At 54.5% G+C, this 19,908-nt stretch overlaps 2 protein-coding genes across 2 annotated transcripts; one reads left to right on the forward strand and one right to left on the reverse strand.

The window, feature by feature from the left end:
• Positions 1 to 4,980: 4,980 nt before the first annotated feature.
• Positions 4,981 to 7,110, forward strand: N0V96_005070 (uncharacterized protein; the record flags this gene model as incomplete). Its single annotated transcript, XM_053191234.2, has 1 exon — positions 4,981 to 7,110. One exon carries the CDS (start codon positions 4,981 to 4,983, stop codon positions 7,108 to 7,110), a length of 2,130 nt encoding a protein of 709 aa, XP_053051217.1.
• Positions 7,111 to 13,779: 6,669 nt separating this feature from the next.
• On the reverse strand, positions 13,780 to 16,146 carry FLC3_1 (putative flavin carrier protein 3; the record flags this gene model as incomplete). The annotated part of the gene is made up of 2 exons (XM_053191235.2): positions 13,780 to 13,813; positions 13,871 to 16,146. 2 exons carry the CDS (start codon positions 16,144 to 16,146, stop codon positions 13,780 to 13,782), a joined length of 2,310 nt encoding a protein of 769 aa, XP_053051218.2.
• Positions 16,147 to 19,908: the final 3,762 nt, after the last annotated feature.

The following is a 19,908-nucleotide window of genomic DNA, read 5'->3' on the forward strand; positions in this document are numbered from 1 at the left end:
CGTCGCGGGCGACCAATAATAGCAAGGCTCAAATGGAAAACAAATTGACTTCCCGAGTCTCCTCTCTTCCTCTCGGCCCTAGAACCATCACCAGGAATCCTCCGGTTTCAACTCCCGCATTACTCTGACCCACCCGGCCCGGATCTCACCGGTTGCTTGACTTTGCCTGTGTATCCGTACGCAGTACGCAGTACCCGTATTACCCCTTCGGACCACCAAGCAGGGACAGGCTTGGAACACACATACCACAGCACACACTACGAACCAGGAAACGGTCGCCGATCAAGTCTCGACTTTTCATCCTCCCTCACCCTCCTGGACGCTGGCTGTCCCTGCAGCAAGAGACAGGGCCCATCGAGAGCCCCCAAATCACGAATTAAGATCCCCATCTAGCTCCCTCGACCCCTAGAATTTCTTCGGTCGAATCCCTTCAACAAGTCTAGCTCTTGTCGACCTTCACCAGAGCTGACGCACTTTCCATTGTCTCGCCTCACTTTCAGGCCATTGGTATCCTTAGGTATTCCGTCGCTCCCAACATCTCGAGGACAACATCTCTCGTCTTGCCCACCTTGACACTGCTCCGCCTCCGCCTCTTTCTTACCCAATTGGACCTATCCGTACGGATAGGTACCCGAATGCACCTTCGCCTCATACTCAACATCACCTTACTCTCGATATCGACTCCAGTTCAGTCCAACAGCCACACAGCAAACCCTCCCGAAACCGTGTAGCTACGCACAACCGTCCCCCCTCATCTTCTCCTCTGGCTTTTGCACGGCGCGAAGAGGAGCATCAATCCCAGGGTGGTGCCGCCAGCCAGCCTCTAGCTTCGTCTTTGTGTAACCATTCTCCTTGTCCCTCCACTGTCTCCAGAGAAACTTGGCCGCGCTAGCTCACTAGTAGTGCCGGCCATACGGTACGGATACTGCTTGGTCTAATACTGGCTACCGGTGCTGGTTCTGGTACGGGTTCCATACCGCATCTTTTGCAACCACCCAAGGAAAGGACCATATGTGTATTGCGCCCGCCCACGCGCCGCACGTCTCGTTCTGCGACTCTCTTCGACTCCGTTTACATCCAATGTCATCATCCCCTTCGAGCCCAGTCACCACAGCTACACTACTTTAGCTAGCATCCTCTGTGACGCTACACCAGATTAACTAGTCCCCTCCGTCTTCCTCGTCCCTCAGTTAGAACCGTCTCTCCTCCTCTAGATCAACTTCTCTTCTGCCATTCCAATTCCCTTACCGTTCACTCATACTCACCCGCCCTCGTTTTCCATCAAGCAGAAAGGCGCACACTGCTTGTTATCGTGGCATAATCTGCTCGTCGAGAACATCAAACCAACGACAATCGAGTATACGACACACGTCCCAAACACATGGCAGCATCGTCTCTTGGTCAACGTCTCGGCCACGCTCAATTCCCCTACACGCTCTCAGAGTTAGAACAACGTCACCCTTGCTGCTAGCACTCACTACCAATTATCGGGAGTCATCATTTGAGGGCCTTTTGTGGCCGCCACGGCGCCTCTTCGCCCAGTCTCTAGCGCCGTTGCGGATGCCTTCATAATAGCAGCCCGCCCCTCCCAGAGCAAGCTACAGCCCTTGCTGTGCTCTCGTCAACACATACCTAGGGCAAATCTATCTGTCGCCAGCCTTCGCTCAAACTTGAGGAAGGATGTTTGACCACTTTGCATTAGGAACCCAGATTCGCTCGGGTGCGGACGGTTCGAGCGAGGAGCCATCTCTCTCTCCTAAACAACGCCCACGAGAATTACCGAACCCGACTGAAGGACTCTTGTCTCCCCCGGCATCATCTCCAGCTTTTCTTGATACACCACCAGTTCCACCACAACCCATCGACAACCTTGCCCACGAGCTCAGCAAACAGACCCTGATTCAAGAATTCCGACAACGCAATCCGCTGGCGACGGCTATGAAGTCATCATCACTGGTCACCGATATATCAATGGCTGATCTAGAGGTGGACGACGATTGCGATATGAACCTTGCTATAGACGATATCAAGGAACACCAGCCAGTGGCCGATTGGAAAAGAGCTCGGCGTCAGCGTTACAGCCGCTTTGTCAACAATCCAACCAATGCCCGCGCGATAGAGGCACGTATCAAGGACATGGTCTCGGGAGAGATGCAGTGCAACATCCATCCACCTGCATCAATGTCGTCCTTGCCAGCAGCTGTCCCTGTATATCCTCATCTTCCTAACATTGATGCCGACGGCTATCCTGAGGTCGATCCAGCCTTGACACAACCCGAAGTGGATGAAGGCTTTTGCGATCAAGACGAGGAATTTGCTCTCATGCAGAAAGCTTTGGCTGCCGACAGAGAGAGGTTGTTGGGAAAGTCGGGGGGCATGCGAAATTACGGATCTTTGCGATTCAGAGGATCGGCAGAGACGGCGCTTCGTTGCCAGAACGTCGTCAGACAACGACCAAGGATGCGACGAAGAAAAGGACCAGGACCAACCATCGATCCTCGACCGAGCTGAGCCGTCCTGGCAGTTGCACAGTTCAGTTCGCATCAGTCGAGTCTGTCTTATTATTTCGGTCTTTATGATATAAGCGTCTAAGGAACATTTCAGCGATATACCCATGGGAAAAGGACTAGGTTTTGGCTAGGGCAACGGCGTTTACTTGAATGGATTTGAACTGCAACATGGCCATGGCCTGGAAGTTCAATTGGGGATCACTGCCTCTGGAGGTCCAGAGTGAGACGGCGTTTTGATCGTGTCCGGCAAGACACGGAGATTTTTGCCTTTATTTATTTCTTTCTATCATGCAATGAGCCTCTCGATGGTCGGATGTCCGCTTGTTCGGCATTGATGTTCGGAATCGGAGGCACTTTTCGGCTTGCAACAACCTTGACGGCCCGAGGTCATCACCGAGTCATCAGTCGCGCAAGCCCCGATTCTTTGGCTGGGTAGTTGTCTGCCCATAGCCTTCGAAGGTGCAGAGGTGGCGTCAATACTTGCAGCCTTTGTCAGGCAGGGTTTCGCCTCTATACATCATTCTTCAGGTCGCTGATGAGAGGAGACTATTGAAGAGGTCTAGACAACTTTCGAATTCAACAAACCAGATCTCCCACTTTGGGATGTGTCGCATTCTTATCTGCTGACGTTTTCACCTTGAATCGCAGTGATGACTAAGATTGAGATGATACAGGACAACGATGTTTTCGGGGTTACCGTTCTTGCGGGTGGTTGGGAAACGTGTGCAATAGACAACGGCTGCCCTGCGAGCAAGCTGTCCCGATAGGCTGGGAAGCTATTGTGGTCAAAGTAGGATTTCAAGGGAGTCTCCATTCATGCATGCGGCACAATGCACCACGATCCTCGTTTAGGACCGGTGACGTGCACGTCACCGCCCCTCTCTTGAGCTCGTCACATCTTTTTCTACCCCTCGTCAGATAAGTATCATGAAGGGGGAGCCGTATGAACATTCCAGCTGTCTCCCGGCTAACACGCTCTCCGCCTGCGCAAGTGCGTATGGCATGATCCAACAGCTGGAGGGGTTGTAAGCCAAGGAACTCGCAGCTAATGAGGGTGAGATACGCTAATTAGACTTTCAGGTGGTCAGGCCAGCGTCGACGAGGAGACATGCAGTAGTTTCATCTGAGGCAGCAAATCACCAATGACTGATGTCTTTCCCTTGATAGCTGTGGGTGGTCTAGTTCACGAAGAGCTGGGACAGTATAGCCGCGGACCGTAAAAGCTACTCGGAGTTGGAGCAGGAGCCTGGATCGGTCGCCGGTCCGGCCGTCGAAGGCGTGATTCCTTGCAGTTTGGCACCGCCATCGCTCGTAGCCGACAACGCCCCTACTTTACTTCTTGAAATATCTCCGTTCCCTTGTTTGTCATCACTTCGTCCCCATCGTAGCATACCATGGTCTATTTCCAAAAGAAAAGAGCCACAAGGTACAAACTCCCAGTGAAGGGCAGAGAAACAAGATAAGCAAGAGGAAGCCCCAATCTCGATGTAGTCCTCTGCTTGGAAGGAGGCTGAATGACCAGGGTCCACGATGATAATTTTGCTTCGCCAGTGGCGTTCTTCAAGCAGACGACACGCTGTATCAAGCCGCCAAAGCTATTCAAAATATCAATCAAGGTTGCAGTCAACTTAGTGTCCTGAAGTTTTGAAGCGGGCAGAAGACTTTCCGAAGGATTAGACATGTGCCTGCAATCTAGGGAATTACACCATGTCTTTGTCTTCGATGCCAACCCTGACACAGAGGGCGAGCAGATGAATTGTTTCTCCCCGAGGGTGTTTTCTGTTCTTTTCAAACGACGTTGCTTTGAAAGAAAACGATGATCGAGTTTCCTTTGATGTCGCTGTCTCTTTGCCCTACCAACCCCAGTTCTTGCAGGTACAGAATGGTAGGTGGCCGTGTTGACTGGAATGCGGATATGCTGCTGGGTCACTAGACGACGTGGGTTGCATTCCTTTGGCCATTCAGGAACAGATGGCATCCCTCGCTGAAAGCACGGTGATCTCTGCGGTCCCCCAATTCCAATGGTGCTCGTCTCCGTGCTGCATCCATATCTCTTGCAATAGTTGCTGTGGCAGGATCAGAGACATGAGCTGGACGATATTTGTTGACTCTCGTTCCCTCCACCTCGTGTGGGTTTGCAACCATCGACGGTTTTCATTTCCGTACAAGAGTCCCATTCTTCGATGGTTATACCCCAGTTTCTCTACCATCTTTCTCTCACTCTTTCCTACACTCTTTTTTTCACTTTCCGCAAACGAACATTGCAACATTCTCTATCTCGCTCTCTTCTTTGCTACGGGTCTTTCACCCACCATCCACCGTTTTGCATCATAGTCCACGCAATAGATCTGATCCTCACTGCTGTCTCCAGTCCCCCGCTTCTGTTCCTGATCCTCGCCTTGGCTCTGGATCGTTTGCGGAACTGAATTCTAGTACAGAGACAGAGGCAGAGACACCCGCACAAGAGAGCATGACAGTGGCCGTCTCGCATTGGACGAGGAGCCCCGGCACGAGTGTCAGTCTCAGCTCGCACCCGACAGACTACGACGACATGGCCTATTCGGAAGTCCAGTTCTCAGTAGATTCAATGGACGAGGACAAAGACGGTAGCGGGGGCCAGTCTCACCTGCCATGGGGAGAAGAGACAGAGGGAGCCGGCGGGGGAGGATCGGGCTCGGGTGCGGTCCACAGTGACAGCCTTCTGTTCGAGGACTTCGTCGACCTGGAGAGGCTTTCTTCGACGACCACCGGGGGTGACGAGCTTCCTCCCTCTGCTGCCATGCCCGACTCGTTCTTCTACAACATGCCACTCCCCGCCCATGGGTCCGCGTCGACGACAAGCGTATCGGACGATCTGGACGACATACTAAGTTGCCACACACATCCGCTCATGGAGACTAGGACTAGCGCCGCAGCAGGTCCCGCTGCCACATTAGTGCCATCATCAGCAGCCGCTAGAGGAGGGGCGGCGACTTCAGACGCGGTGGTACCGTCTGCTGTGGGCGTTCCGGGTATCCAGTCTTCATGGAGGATCGACCGTGAAGAAGAACAAAGGAAGGCTTCGACCTATCCGGACACAGCTCACGCTGGCGGGGCCGAGTCGATCTCTGACTCTGAGCTCCTGCGCCTGGAAGGCATATCGTTGAAAGCGTCGCCATCTCGCGCTCCATCTGTCGTCGTTTCCCATCCTCCCACTCCTCTTCTTCAAGCTTCGTCCGCTACCAGCAGCAACAGCAACCTCCACCTTGCCGGCAGCAGCAATCAGAACAATACTAGCAGCAACAGTCACACCAACGGTGGTCGTAAGCCGAGCAACTTCTTCAAGGTTGTCGCATCGAAACTGCAGCAGAAAGCTGCCTCTGTCCGCCATAAACAACCCACCATGTCTACCGTCGCCATCGACAGCAGGGGTACGCTCTCCCCTAACGCCTCGCCTCGCAAGTTCAAGCTCCGTCCCGAGCATCTCCAGAACCTCGGCGGCCCTCACCCCGCAAGACTTCCCCTGTCCCCTCCCAACAGTGCCACTATTCCCCAGGACCTGCCTTCCGCATCATCAGCCGGCGGCAACCCCATGTCCTTTGGCTGTGGCTACGTTGAAGACCCCTTCTTCGATGCTGGCGTGGCCGTCAACCACGTCCCCGTATTCCGTCGTAGCGATCCTACCACGCCACTGGACACTCCCGTCCTGGATGACAAGGGCGGCATGTTCTATCACCACCAGCAGATGAGCTCCGGTAACGTCGCCAACACCAGCAAGGCTTCCTGGCCAATGGCCACAACAACTCCCCAGACCGACTCCCATGTCGCTTGGTCCAATGCCTATGCCACTACGGATGGCATCGACGACCAGTGGTGGGGTGGAAACAACATGGACTTGTCGTCCAACTCACAATATCAAGCACAGAACGCTCGCAATGCCACCTTCAACCTCGCCATGCACACACAACACAGTGAACTGCCGTACGAATACAACAACATCGCCGCCGCCGGAAACGAAATGTCAGGACTCATGATTCACATGCCTCAACCCCGTACCACATCCTCCCCCATCGTCCACTATCAACCCCAACAGCCACTTCATCACCAGCAACACCCTCAACAGATGACCGAGCGCCGGCCCCGCATGCCCCGTGCCCCCTCGGCCGGCGCCCGGCACATGTGCCTATCAACGCCGATGCGCAAGACGCGCAACCCGAGCCGCACACGTCAAGCCAGCCGCGACTCTTCAACATCGCCCACGCCTACGAATCGCTCCCGTCACAGCAGCGGCGGCTCGTTGTCCAGTATCGGTGGTGGTGGCGCCGCTCTTAGTGCCAGTGTTAAGAAGCGTCGGTCCTGGTCTCGTCGCGAAAGCATGCGCACTCCTTCCATCGGCAACTTGAGCGGTGCGTCTGAGGGAGTCGGCTTCGTTAACTTCACTCCCAGCGACAAGAACGTTCTTATGACCGGTGTGGCGCCCAGCGGAAGCTCCAAGACAAAAGCACGTCGGGAGAAGGAGGCTATGGAGAAGCGACGAAGACTGAGCGAAGCAGCTATCAAGGCCGTCAAGGCCGCCGGCGGCGATGTGGACAAACTGGTTGAAGAAGGGTTCGTCTTCTGAGCAGAGCATTCTTCTTCCTTTCCAATGTACAGCAGGTATCCGCTTGGGGAGCGCTTGGGAGTTATTTTTGGGTCAGGGCATGAATGGGCCCTAAGGGATATCAGGCGTTTTCAAGGGATCATCGATTGTAGGCGATTGATCCGCGCGGTTTTTCCTTCTCTGGATGGGTTTTGCTTCTTTCTTGCCTGTTTCAAATTTTCCTTTTCCATTTACACAACGGCATGGGGAGCGCGAGCTCTGACTGACGCCTTACCGGCTTATCCACGATAGCCGCTTTGCTTTCTTACCATCACCAACAAGTACTTACTAGCTAATCTCCTTTCCTTATGTTGGATCAACCCAAAATCACAGGCTGGAACCCAGGGTATGAGATATGGAGGGATAGGTTATCTTAGCAAAACGGATGAAATATCAACATACCACTATACAAACAAGAAATGAAGTTCCTCTTGATTGTGATACTATGTTTCTGACTTTCCCTTGGCCCAGCTTTCCCATCACGAATGTCTACATCACACATCTCAGGCTAATCGTATCGCACGAGTCACTCTCTTCTTTGAAAGAACAACAACAACAACAACAACAACATTAACTAATCAGTCAGCAAAATACCAGTCACCCTACTACTCGGCGGTGCCTTGCGGTCGCTCCATGAGTGACGCCTCGCGCAGCCTCTCGCTAGATCCCAGTCCGCAGGGTCGGGGCAGCCTCTCGTGGTGAACTACGGTGCCGCTACGTGAGGCCGTCTCTCGACCAGCCGTTAGCCGATCTACGCTGGGCAGAGCGCCGTCCAGGTCAGGCCGCCAGAGCAGGAGGGGGTGTCCTCCGTCCCTCTCTTCCCTCCCCTGGGCCGAACCTCGCTCATCACGTTCAGTGTCTGTGCGATCCCGCATCATCCGTGCCATCCCATGACAGGCGGGCGGGCGGGCGTTATGGAGAAAAAGCAGGTACCCTCCTCCACCCTCCTTCGGGAGCCAACACAGACCAACTTCCGACGACGATGATGGGGGGAGGACGAGGAGGAGGGGCCCAAAAGTGCGCCTGACCTGACCATCGCGAAAAAAGGTCCAGGCCCAGAGAGACTTGGATAGTGACTTCCCACAGACAACGAGGACTACCTCACCTAGGAAAGGATGAGGGCAATGACAACCCAATGTGAGTGGAGCAAGGGGGTGTGGGCTGGCCTGTGTTAGTTCTCCCTCCCCTTCCCTTTAAAGGTCCAAATCGCCGCAAACAGATAGCTCTTTTGCCTTCTTTCTCGTCCTCTTAGCCCATCATGACTTGGTTTTTGCATCCACCTCAGCCAGACGCTCCCCGGATTCTCCGCTAAGCCTTACCTCTCGCACTCCTCGGTCTCCTCTATCATCCACCCACACTGACGCTCGGAGACGCCTCCTCTGATATCCTAGCAGAACGTCGGGATTTGAAGCTGGGATCTCAGTGAAATCCACCCCCTCCTCTAACGGACGATCAAGAGGGAACGGCGTCTCCATGCCGCCTCACTTCTTCTCGCCCAAGAAAAAGACAAGAGACAGCCACAAGCTGACATGGCAGTCTGACGGTTTGCCTGCCCACGCGCCCCCGAACCCGACTCTTGGAGACTAGTGCAAGATCCCCGTTGCAGAATCTCGCAGCTCGCCATGCATACTACTGTCTACAGCTGTCTGTCGGCGGTGCCAAACCCGAAATCGAAAGGTGCTAGGAGCATGACGGCAACAGGGCGCAGTCTCGCGTATCAATGTCTCAGTGTAAAGTCCACCCGCCTGGACTTTGAGCCTCTCTATCCCGCTGCTCTCTCACAATCACGATCTCGCTTGCTCGATCACACATTCGCAGAAGTTGCTTGAATCGGAAAAGTCTCGTTCCGTCCAGATCCTCCACCTTCTACATCGTACACCCCTTCCGGAAACGTTGTTGCATCTTTGCATTCCACGGCCGTACGCCGCAGCCGCGCTGCGTCTCGACCTTGCAGACTCCCCTGGACCCCTTTCGCAACGTCCGTTGCCCGACTGAAAGCAGGTACTCACTACATCGCAAGCGAAACAAGATCTCTCATCTTCGTACGATGTTATGGATAGTCAACGTACCTGCATGGGTCTGGCCTTGTGTAGCCGCGACGCGGGGCCACCAACGCATCTGCCCAGGCGCAGCCGCCCAGCAATGGGCTCCATCTTCAACCGGAAGCAGCACCGGGACGAGCTCCGTCCACTTGATACCATCCCAGCCGCCACAACAAGCGCAAGATCTCGACTTCTTTGCCATTGCGAGCCTTGTCTCACTCGCCTCATCCGAGGGATGTAGAACCTTGTCCGGGAGGCGCCCACCTCTACCCGCGCAGTCTAGAGCATCACGAAGCTGTCAAGAGAATGCGCCCCTGCCCAGACGACTGAGTAAGGGAGCGAGACACTGGGCTGACAAGATTTGATATTCTATGTCAAAGGAGCCAGCCGCGCAACATCGAAGCCTCTGACCCTATATGGCGGGTCACGTTCTGTTGACGATGTCTTGAATCCTTGATTCTATCAAGGCAAAGACCTGCGAGTAAGTGACATATTGTCGCCTCGTAGGCAATATGTGCCCATGATATCGTCATTCATGTCAAAAATGGCATTCTATGAGGTAAGGTAGGTCCAGACGACCATCATTCCCCGCTTCAAGACCCTCTGTTTGTTCGGCAAGCGTCAAGATCCGAAACGATCACCGTTATTCGCGCTGTTCATGCCGATGCTCTCGACTTCTCGCAGATGGTCAAACATGATCAGCATTCAACAAACATCATGGCTTCTCAACCGTTCATCAGTCATTGCATCGTGTTCGAAGCAGATTTTCTACACACGGAAAGAAAAAAGGCGTCTGACCGACGGCCTTGATTTGGTCAAGCGGCATCTATCTCTCGTTATTTGGCCAATAATAATTTCTCCGGAGATATCTCTGTCGTTGTCTACCTGACTAGCTCATGGAGTTCTCCGTAGCCAACTCTAAAAAGCCGTACAGGATCTATGGGGACCTTTCTGTCACGTCCAAATCCGGACGAAAGCAGACTTTCTCGGTCGTCGTTTCTCGGTCAGTCCAGCTGTATGTCTTACCCCGGGCCCCATCCGACCGCTGCTCACTTACATCTTTCGACTAGGTTCTGATATTCTGGGCAGGCAAAATCTGGGGCCAGCCGCCAGCTTGATACCTACTACTCTGGCCCATGGCAGCCTTGCTACCTTTGGCAGTTCTCCCGTGTCCGCCTCAGCCCCCGCCGTCATGACAGCTGCCGCCTCACAGACCGATAACACGACGAAGAGGTTAGTCTATAGGTTACTCCGTACACTATCCCCTTTCTTCACTTTCAGCCCGACTGTGGCGGCCGCCATCTCACACGAGCCACAGTTTATTCTTCTCTCCATATTTCGGGCTAATCTTTCAAGCCTCATGTTGCACAAGCGAGCATGGCATCTCCAAGAGAATAGGCGCGGCATAGCCGGAATCCCAGAAGACCGTTACCCTCCGACCAGATTGTCCGTGATATCCACACATCTCGGTCAGCCGTCAAGAGTGTCCGGGGCTTTGGGGCGTACAACGCGTCTGCTATAGCTAGCTCGCGCGTCTATCCGCCTTGTCCCATCTCAGTCCCGTAGTCGAACGACATCGCAATCAGCCAATAACGACGACGAGAAGTCCGAGGGCCCCCACGTCGCGCCTGGTGAACAGACTCCAGACCTCATGGACGTTGGTGAACAACCCAGCAGACTGGTGATCGTACTAACCAAGCGGCCGCCAGGGGAAAAGCCCTTCCAAATACCTTGAGCCACAGGAAAGCCGGCCAGATACCCCGAAGCCCTCGTGTTGACGGCTTCAGCGGAATCCTCGCGATATCTTCAGCCACTTCACTGCACATCCAGAAGGACCCGACTCTAGATCGAGTTGAAGTCCTGTACAGGTGACCATCATGCTCGTCTTCAGACCTAGGACGAAGCAGTTTGTAAAACGACAGCCCAATCTTGGCCTGAGGACGCCTCGAGACCGCGACATCAAGCAGTAGACGGCGCCGCCAACCACCCTTGCCGTCACTCTTGGAACTACCGAGACGCGCCACACGTTGCCAGGCACAACTGCCACCCCAACTGCAGTCCAGCGGAAGCGAAAAGCCCATCCCCAGAAAACGCCAACGCAGGTGTACCGCACTGCATGTGCCGCTCTCCGGCTCCTTGCCCACCTGCCTTAGCCCTCACCGCCCTACCTGTGAAGCTTCACGACGACCTCCACAGGTCGAGGCCGTGGTAAACCACGGCGCCACAAGCCTGACCTTGGTCAGCCGGGCCTGTTGTTTCCGAGAGGGTGCGGAGCTCGAGTAGCCGCAACATGTCACGATGTTGCTTCCCATAGTCGGCCGCTCTACCCTTCGCTCCCGACCGGAGATGCCATACGCCCTCGTCTCCAGTAAACAAGCTTGGAGGCTTTCGACTCCTAAACGCCCTTTGACGGGCAATAAGGAGCTCTGTCCACCTTCCTAGACCTACCTGAATATGGCTTCTTCCCATCTACGCACCCCTCCCAGGCAGACCACTCCCCTCCTCGCTTGCCGTTTCCATATTGGAAATAGCTCGACTGAATACCGTCCACCCTTCTTGTCCTCTGTCGCGGCTCACGATGACCAAGCGGCGTGATACAGGGCCAAGAGGGCTGTTTCTTTCTCAACGTCGCGATGCCAAGATGCGTTGAAGGGGTCGGTTAGTCGGCTCATCTTGGTCTTGTACCACCGACCCTATCGACGGTCGAACCTGGACATCGTCACCTCGAAACCCTTCCGACGTTACACAAACTTTGCGAAACCCGGTCTTCCGCTCCATCCCAACGTCCCATCCATCATCCGTTGGATCGCGCGTTTGTGTTCCCATGATCCCACTCTCGTCTCCCCTCTTCCAGCTCGTCAAGGTCCCGCCTGGCGGGCTGACCGATCGACGACAGCTGCCTCGTCCATCACAAATCGATGACCGTTATACAGACAAAGAAAAGACAGTCGTCTCTTGGTCTCCGGATTTGTGTTAGTCTAGGACGGAGGGGCCTGTCTCACTGCACTCACAATGAATGATAGGCCACCTCCGTGACTTTGCTCCACCTTTTTGCTTTACCTGTTCCCTCTTCTTGAGCCTTGCATCCTCTCATCCCCTCCACAGCCCATCCTGAATGCCAATCCTCATACTTGTTGCTTTCCTCCGTATCGGCCTCTCTATTTCTCCACCACACCTAATCCACACCACCTTCACCGAGCCCACTCTCACCTCCTTCACCTTCTCACGCTTTTCCCCTCCGAGCCCGGGGGATGGATGACTGGATCTCCTCCTTCTCCCCCGGCCCCTTGCGGTACGGACGTATCATTCAGGTCCCGCCCGTCCATCCATCCTGCTCCGTCTACAAGAGGGTCCAGAACGGCCGTCGGTCAAACCTTACTTGCCGCGGGAAACGATTTCCCTTTTCCAATTGATATCAAATCGGGACAGCCCGGCTCGTCTTCCGGACCAGGTCCTCTCCCGTGTTGTCTCCCCTCTCCCACCCATCCACGTCTTTGACGGGTTAGACAAGAACAGGTGAGCATCCATCGACTAACGCCCGAAACTTTTCGTGTCTAGCTGTCCATCTCGCGGTAGACCAGCCGGCCGAACCACCCACTGCAACGGCCGAATCTTTACCCCCCTTTGCCCGTTTTGCCAACTCTAAATCGGGGACAAGAGAAAGAGACACTTGATCGCCGGAGTTCTGCCCGTCTCTTGATCTACGGTGACACAACACCCGAGGGGGACAGGACAAGACACTCAACAAAGATGTCGACAGTGGACACTTTCGGCTTCCTCGCCGTCGGCCAATCGTGGTTCTCCCCCTCCCACCCCCTTAGATATCACGGCCTGCTCGTCCGTCAGTAAGTAAAGTTTTCATCAAGAAGCATTCGCCTGGCATCGGTCAAGACATTGCCTGTCTCCGAAAGGCTTGTGTAACAAAGGGATTCATTAGCTATTTTGTTGAGGGTTTTTCGGTCTGTTTTCCTTATCATGGGGTTCATCGTATCCCTGGGAGAATCAAAACCATCCAAGCCGACTGTGACCTCGGCACGGATGGATTGCTTTCCTCTTGCCCTTGGAGCTGGCATTTTTTGTGAACCCCTATCCCAATTCCTAGCCTGCCCAACCCCACTGCTGCTGTCCTCGCTGGCGAGGTATCCTTTTCCCCGCCCGCAGCAACTTATTTACAAAGTCAAGAAAACCCGGTACGGCGCAGCAATCCTCCTGATTAGCGTGCCCAACGACCCCGTATAAACAATAATCAACGCCGTGATCTCGGGACGCCGTCTTCAATGCCAGACACAAGTGTGTAGAACACAGAGATGAAGAAAGGAAAAAAGGAAGATACCATTCCGTCTATACTGTGATGCATCGCGTCATAAAACCCAAGGTGGGAGCTCAAGTCTCCTTCCCACACCTGGCACATCATTACTGAGCTGGTTGGGTTTTGGGTTTCTGTCAAAATCCCTCGTATATCCGTGTATCCGAGAAAATGTGCCCAAAGTGGTTGGATGACCAGATTGCCAATAACACACACAAAAAGACCGGCAAGGTTGCGTGGTGCTTTATCCCCAAGACTGTGGTATCTCCCATCAAAGCGGGCAAACATCATGTGAAGTCATATCTAGTGCTCATATCCGGCACCACGCTGCCAAGGGCTGTATCATTGTTAGCTGTTGTAACGCCAAGTGGCTCTAATTCCTTTGATATCTTACCTGGCGTTGTTTTGGGAACGGTACTGCGCAGGACTGGCATTGTTCTGGTTGCGGTACTGGTTGTGATTATTGGCACCTAGTGTTGATGCAGAGCCGTTGTACGGGCTTGGGGTGCGAGTCGGTCCTTGTCCATAGGGATTGCGGTTGTCTGCCGGGAAGAGAGGCATCGAAGGGTCCACTGGTGAGTGCGGCGCCTGGCCGTGCTGTTGACCTCCAGGACGCTGCATAGAGTGCTGAGAGGGCGCAGCTGACTGGGCAGTAGATGGCGGCAGGGCAACACCAGAGGGATCCGCCCGGCGACGCATGGACTCAGAAGAGATGGAGTCATTGTCGTCATCGAGGTCGAGTCCCTTGTTGTAGTGGGCCTTGTCACCTCGGGCAGTCGCAGCCAGGGCGTCCAACTCAGTAGTAGTGTTGAGCTGGGTCTGGGACTTCATGAAGGATGCTCGGTCATCGGCCATGAACTGGTAGCGAGCATCAGGGTTCTTGCGGAAGTAGATCAACGTGCTGCTGACAATAACAAGCAGCAGAAGGATCAGAGCGAAGGCCGCATTGGCGATGAACAGAACCACACCAACGATACCGTTGACGAGAGCCGGGGCACCGAAAACGTCTGAGAAGATGAGCAAGAAGACGGCGTTGAGGAAGTTCATGACGCAAATGGCAATGTTGAACGAGTTGGTGCTCTTATCCATCCAAGGGCGCAAAACACTGGCAGCGATGAGCGCAGCAGCCTCAATAATGACGAAGGCAATGGCCTGAATGGTTCCGTTACGTTGGGCGAAGGCGACGAACATGCCCTTGACAACAGTGTAGCCCAGCGTAGGGACGATGAAGTAGTATGCCGAAGCGCGGAACTGGACGTAGAGGAAACCCCACTTGTTGAGGGCCTGGGGATCAGAAAAGAGAATGTAAGCCGGGTTGCGATGCATGGCCACGGAGCGACGCGCAATTCTGATAACCTTGAAGGAAGCCCATCCCAGAGTCAGGGCCATACCGAAAAGGAAGAACACAGCGAGAACGACCTCGGCCGCGGAGTCAGCCTGGGTAAACTCCCAGAGACAGAGAATCGTCATTTGGGGGAAACCAATCAACGTCATACGGAAGAGAATTCCCTTCAAGACAGTGAACCAGCCGTTGCGGAACTCGAGGAACTTCTCGCTCTTCATCCACTTCTGTCGGACAGCCAACTCGCAGAATCCCTTAAAGGCGGCGACACCAAGAACGGTGAAGATAACGAAAACACAGAAGAAGGACAGGCCAGTCATGAAGAGGTTAGTCGACTCGATCTTGGCGCGGAAGGCAACTCTCTGGATTCCGAAGACGATGTAACTGCCGGAGGAAAGCTGAATGTTGGCTCTCTTGGCGATGATGGAGGGAACGGAAGAAATGCCACGCTTGGCCATTCTGGCGGCAGAGAGGGCCCAGTCCATAGAACGCTTCTCAACCTGGACGGAGGTGGTCGTCAAGGAATTGAGGAGAGTGGAAGGAGTTCCACCAGTTGCCCGCTGGTACCATGTGAATATATCCTGCATGAACTGGACGCGGATGATACCCATAGACCAAACGAAGTCCTGAGTCCATGACTGGACAATAGGGGGCAGGTGAACACCGGTGAGACCAACAATAGCCTGAGACTGGAAGTAACCGAAAAGCGATAGCGTGTTGGCGGCAACGTGGGCAGCGGTGTTGGTGTGGCCGAGACCAGAAATAACGGCGGAAGAGATCAGTCCCAAGCCGGCGATGATGGCGGTAGCCCACTTGACACCAATCAAGTCGACAGTCTTTCCGTTGGAAATATCAGCCTCAACGCAAGCCACACTGGTGGAGGTGTCGGTCAAGTTGACGAAGACACGGACGGTAGCGTCGAGATCGGGAATGTTGTAGGCAATGCCGGGAATCTGGCCGACGGCATCCTCGCCAACAGGCAGGTTGAAGTTCATGGTGATCTTTCCGGCAGTCATGGGGCACAGACCAGCGAGGTTGATGCTGCAAGGGTCAACAGTGCGCCTCAAGAATTCGTAACCGTAAGCCGAAATGGAGACATCGAAGACAATGCTGCCCTGGACAGAGGAGACGGCGACAATGTTGATTGCGGCACTTCCATTGCCGGGGGTGAAGACGACGTTGAACAGACTGGCTGTGAAGCTGGAATCATCCTGGCAGGTGTTGAGGGAGTTCGACTGGAGCAACTGCTCAGCAGCGAGGACTGGAGTGGTGAGGTAGGTGGCCAGGGTGCCGAGCAGAAGCAACGGCTTAGCGAACGACAACCTCATGATGGGTGGTAGGTCGTCGAAATGGTCTGGGTTAGAGTAAGAGGTGATCCGCTTGACTGTGGTCCAGTGTCGTCGTTAGTCGACGATGGAGCGCGGGAGGTGCGGGGAGTTGGAAGCCGTCTAGGTCGAGAATATCATGGGGGTTGACGTCGTTCCAGACGGTATTGGCGACAGAAGATGATTGGGTCGAAGCGAAGGAATTGATGCGGTCGTCAATCGAGCTCACGGTCTCTGTATTTTATTTCGCAAAGGTTGGCTTATTTTCCGTGGCAGGGGAAAAGGTGCTAGCGAAGGTTATCTGCCGACGAATTGAGCGTTTGGCGCGGTGGTTGTTCCTGTCAATCCTCCTGTTCCGGCGAAGAAAACGAAGCGAGCGATGGAGGGAATGGACGAGTGCGTCCCTCTCGAAGGCGGCGACGGGAGAAGCGAAGGGGATATTCGTGTCGTCGTTGTCGTCGAATCAATCGGTAGTCGCAGGGCTAGGTGTCGACCTGAGGAAAGGGTCGGCTTGAAGATGGGGTGGGTTTGGTGGTTTTGTTGTTTGTTGCTCAAAGGAAATTGGGAAAGGAAGGGAGAGGGAAGGGAAGCAGATCGCCAAGCAGAGGGCTGGACGGAGAAGGACGGAGTGATGAAAGGAGGCGCCGGTGGTAGTGGTTGCTGGATGGCGCTGTGGTGGCAGTGGCAGGTGCTTGCTGGCTGCAACCTTGGTTTCTTCCTTGGTGCGGCCTTCTCTGCTTGGGTTCGAGTGAGCAAAAGGCAAAAGCAAGACTGGACCCAAAACCAAGACGGGTGGAAGGTCGGATTCAGGGAAAACCGGGCAACAAGGGCCAGAATACGGGGGTGGAAGGATGGTGGGTAGGCAAAGGCCCAAGGGAGAGCGACACTGCGCTGCGACAGGCGGACAGCAGGAATCCCGTGGATTGACTTGTGTCTGGTGTGTGGATGCGCCACTTTGTGGGTAGTAAAGGGGACAGGGGTAGGGGGGGCCGTAGTACCGTACGGGGTCGCGGATGGGTGGTGTGCGGCCCAGGCTGTCGTAATTTCAATCTCTGGAGCCGGGTAGTGCGTCGTCGCGGTGCGAATGTGGGATGTACCTTGGAGACACATGATTTTGGGTCCCCCTGTTTGAGTGGTGGGAGGGAAGAAGGAGGGAACTTGGAAGGACGTTTACACTCCCAAGGCGACACGAGGGAAGGATGAAGGAGGGAAGATGCGAACACGCGACGACCAATGGGATGGAAAAGAGGTACTCCCTGATGAGTACGGCTTGGCGAGGCTGGAAAGGAACGCAACCGGGGACAGCGAGTATACCTATTCGTACACCTATCTCACCCGTCACTCAAAGTACCCCAACTATATCTCCGCATCCAAAACTGGATTCAGCTCGTATTGACCTAACAGAGCTACATATCTCTGGCGCGTAAAGCCGTCAGGAACGGTCCAGACGAACACGCAGCGAGCGGGACACATGTACACACAAAGTCAACTGAAATGCTGTCTGTCACTGTTGGAATCAGCCAAGCAACACCACCAGAGCCACGACTCACCACCACCACCACCACCACCACCACCACAAGCATGCCGTTGCTGCAGTGCCCATGGATGTATTTTTGTCACTCAGTACGAGCCAGAGCGAATTCCACACATGCCTGATGCCGGGGAAACAACACAATGCCTAATTCACGCAAACCAAACCAAACCTTTCAAGCATCAATCAACTCCAAGGTCCGAGAATGGCAGATCAACCTCGCCTCTAGACTCTCAGCCATGATTGACGAAACAACACGTATGAACCAGACTCAGCTCACCCTACCTTACTCGACGACCCCGCTGCTACGCCAATCCATATGCTCTATAACCTGCCGCTACACCAACCGCATCAGCATCGACAACACAGACCCGATCGTCGTTGGCATTGTCATCCGCATCCCCGTCCAACTTGGCGGACTCCCGCAATCATAGCGTCATGCAAACCGACTGCCTTCCGCCATCCGAATATTCCACCTGCAGTTCTGCATGGCCAAGCCTCAAGCCTCAAGTCTATCAAGGTCATTCATCCAAATCCCCGTCCCATCTTTGCTCCCGTATCCCGTCTGCATTTCGATTCTTACACTCCGTATCCATACGAATGCAGGTTCTTCAGCTGCCCAATCCAGCCCCCAGACACTGTCTGCAGACACGACTGCTGACTACCTACTAATAAACTCCCATCGGCTTACATCGCCCCCCCGCCCGCCGCGCTACACTGCGTACGAACATACGCACAGTCATCACCACAACCCGTTTCCAGTCCAGGTCATCGTCATCGGCCTCCAGCCTCTCCTTTCTCGTAATGGCTGCTGTCAACGGACTAGCCTATCTGCACAGGAAACCTCAGATCACGCAGTCCCGGGCGTCCGAAAATTCCCAAGACTCTCCAAGACGCTTTCTAATGCTTCCAAGACCCAAGCCTCCAAGACAAGAAACCCAAACGGGCCCAAGTTGCTGCCACTGGCATGTTCCCTCGCCCGCTCTCATCTCAAGCACCTCCGCGACACGGGGTGTTTGGGTGTCGCCTAGCCTCAGACATCAGACAAGACCACCTCGAGAAACAGGAACACGGCACCATGGCCAGAGGAAGAAGCGGCACGCACTAGACCAAGCCAAAGAAGAAGGCTAACCCACAGCTCATTTCAATTACTCTGTTCCTCTCGTCAACTCCAGTCTATGTAGTCTGCACTGCCACCATCAACTCTCTCCAAAGGGCACGCGTACGTACGCATTACTCCAGCAGACCATGCCACACCGGGGTATCTTGTCTGCTCACACCTGAAATGCCGGCTCCCGGGAGAGCGAGTGCGACCAAAGGCTTCAGTGGTGACTGGTCACTGGTGTTCACCCAGCCCGATGCCCACTGAACAGGCTCGACGTCACAAATCCATACCCCCCCCGGCTTGCGTGGTTTCGTCCCAACGGGATAGAACCTGGCCGGGGTCGTTTCTGAGGAAAAGGGAACCCCGAGCCTGAGACGTCTAAAAATGGCCCGGCCGTCCCAACGGCGGTTGGTTGGCTATCGTTGCGAGGCTGAACCGTCCAGCAAGCCATGGACTCCTGAAAATCGTCTACACATAAATTGATGAGAGCACAAAAGAGGAATAGAAGGGCTTTCAGAACGCTTTCTTGAAGCTGCCGTCTGCCGGCCTCCACCCTGTAACAGTTTCTGCAGCACCATGACTTCCCTCAGACTGACAGCTCACCGCGGCACACCGAGCCGAGCGACCTAGACCACTATTCCGGCCCACGATGGAGTCGGATGGGCGACGGACCAACAAGATTTCCAAGGCTAACGCTGATGATCGACGAGCATCCAATGTTTTGGGCTGATGAACCGCTGGCCCATTGTTACAGACTTTCTAGTTGAGTGAATATCCCAACTTTGCTCAGTAACAATTCCAGTTGCAGGTCTGGGCACGAGAGGCTGTGTTCGTTCACCTTGCCTTTTTACCTTATGTTGCTTATGCAGGGCTTCCCGCGGACGAGAAGTCAATTGCGACGCCGCCCGAACCTTGTTCTCACCCGCCTGGCTCCCTCCCTCGCACAGTCCTCGACTACTCTCATCCTCAAAGTCTGCCAGTCTTCTTCCTTGTTGGTCCCTCCCGAGACGCGGATCCTCCGTGCATCGCCACGATTGAGATTTCTCGCCTCGAGCTTGTTCCGGCTCGCTCTAGACGAGCGCACATCAAACAGCACTCAGAAACAATTCCATCTCCCTTTGCAGCTCCC

Source organism: Colletotrichum fioriniae (assembly GCF_027942845.1).
Source record: "Colletotrichum fioriniae strain IMI 355084 chromosome Unknown scaffold_5, whole genome shotgun sequence".
In the NCBI taxonomy this organism is placed as follows: domain Eukaryota; kingdom Fungi; phylum Ascomycota; class Sordariomycetes; order Glomerellales; family Glomerellaceae; genus Colletotrichum; species Colletotrichum fioriniae.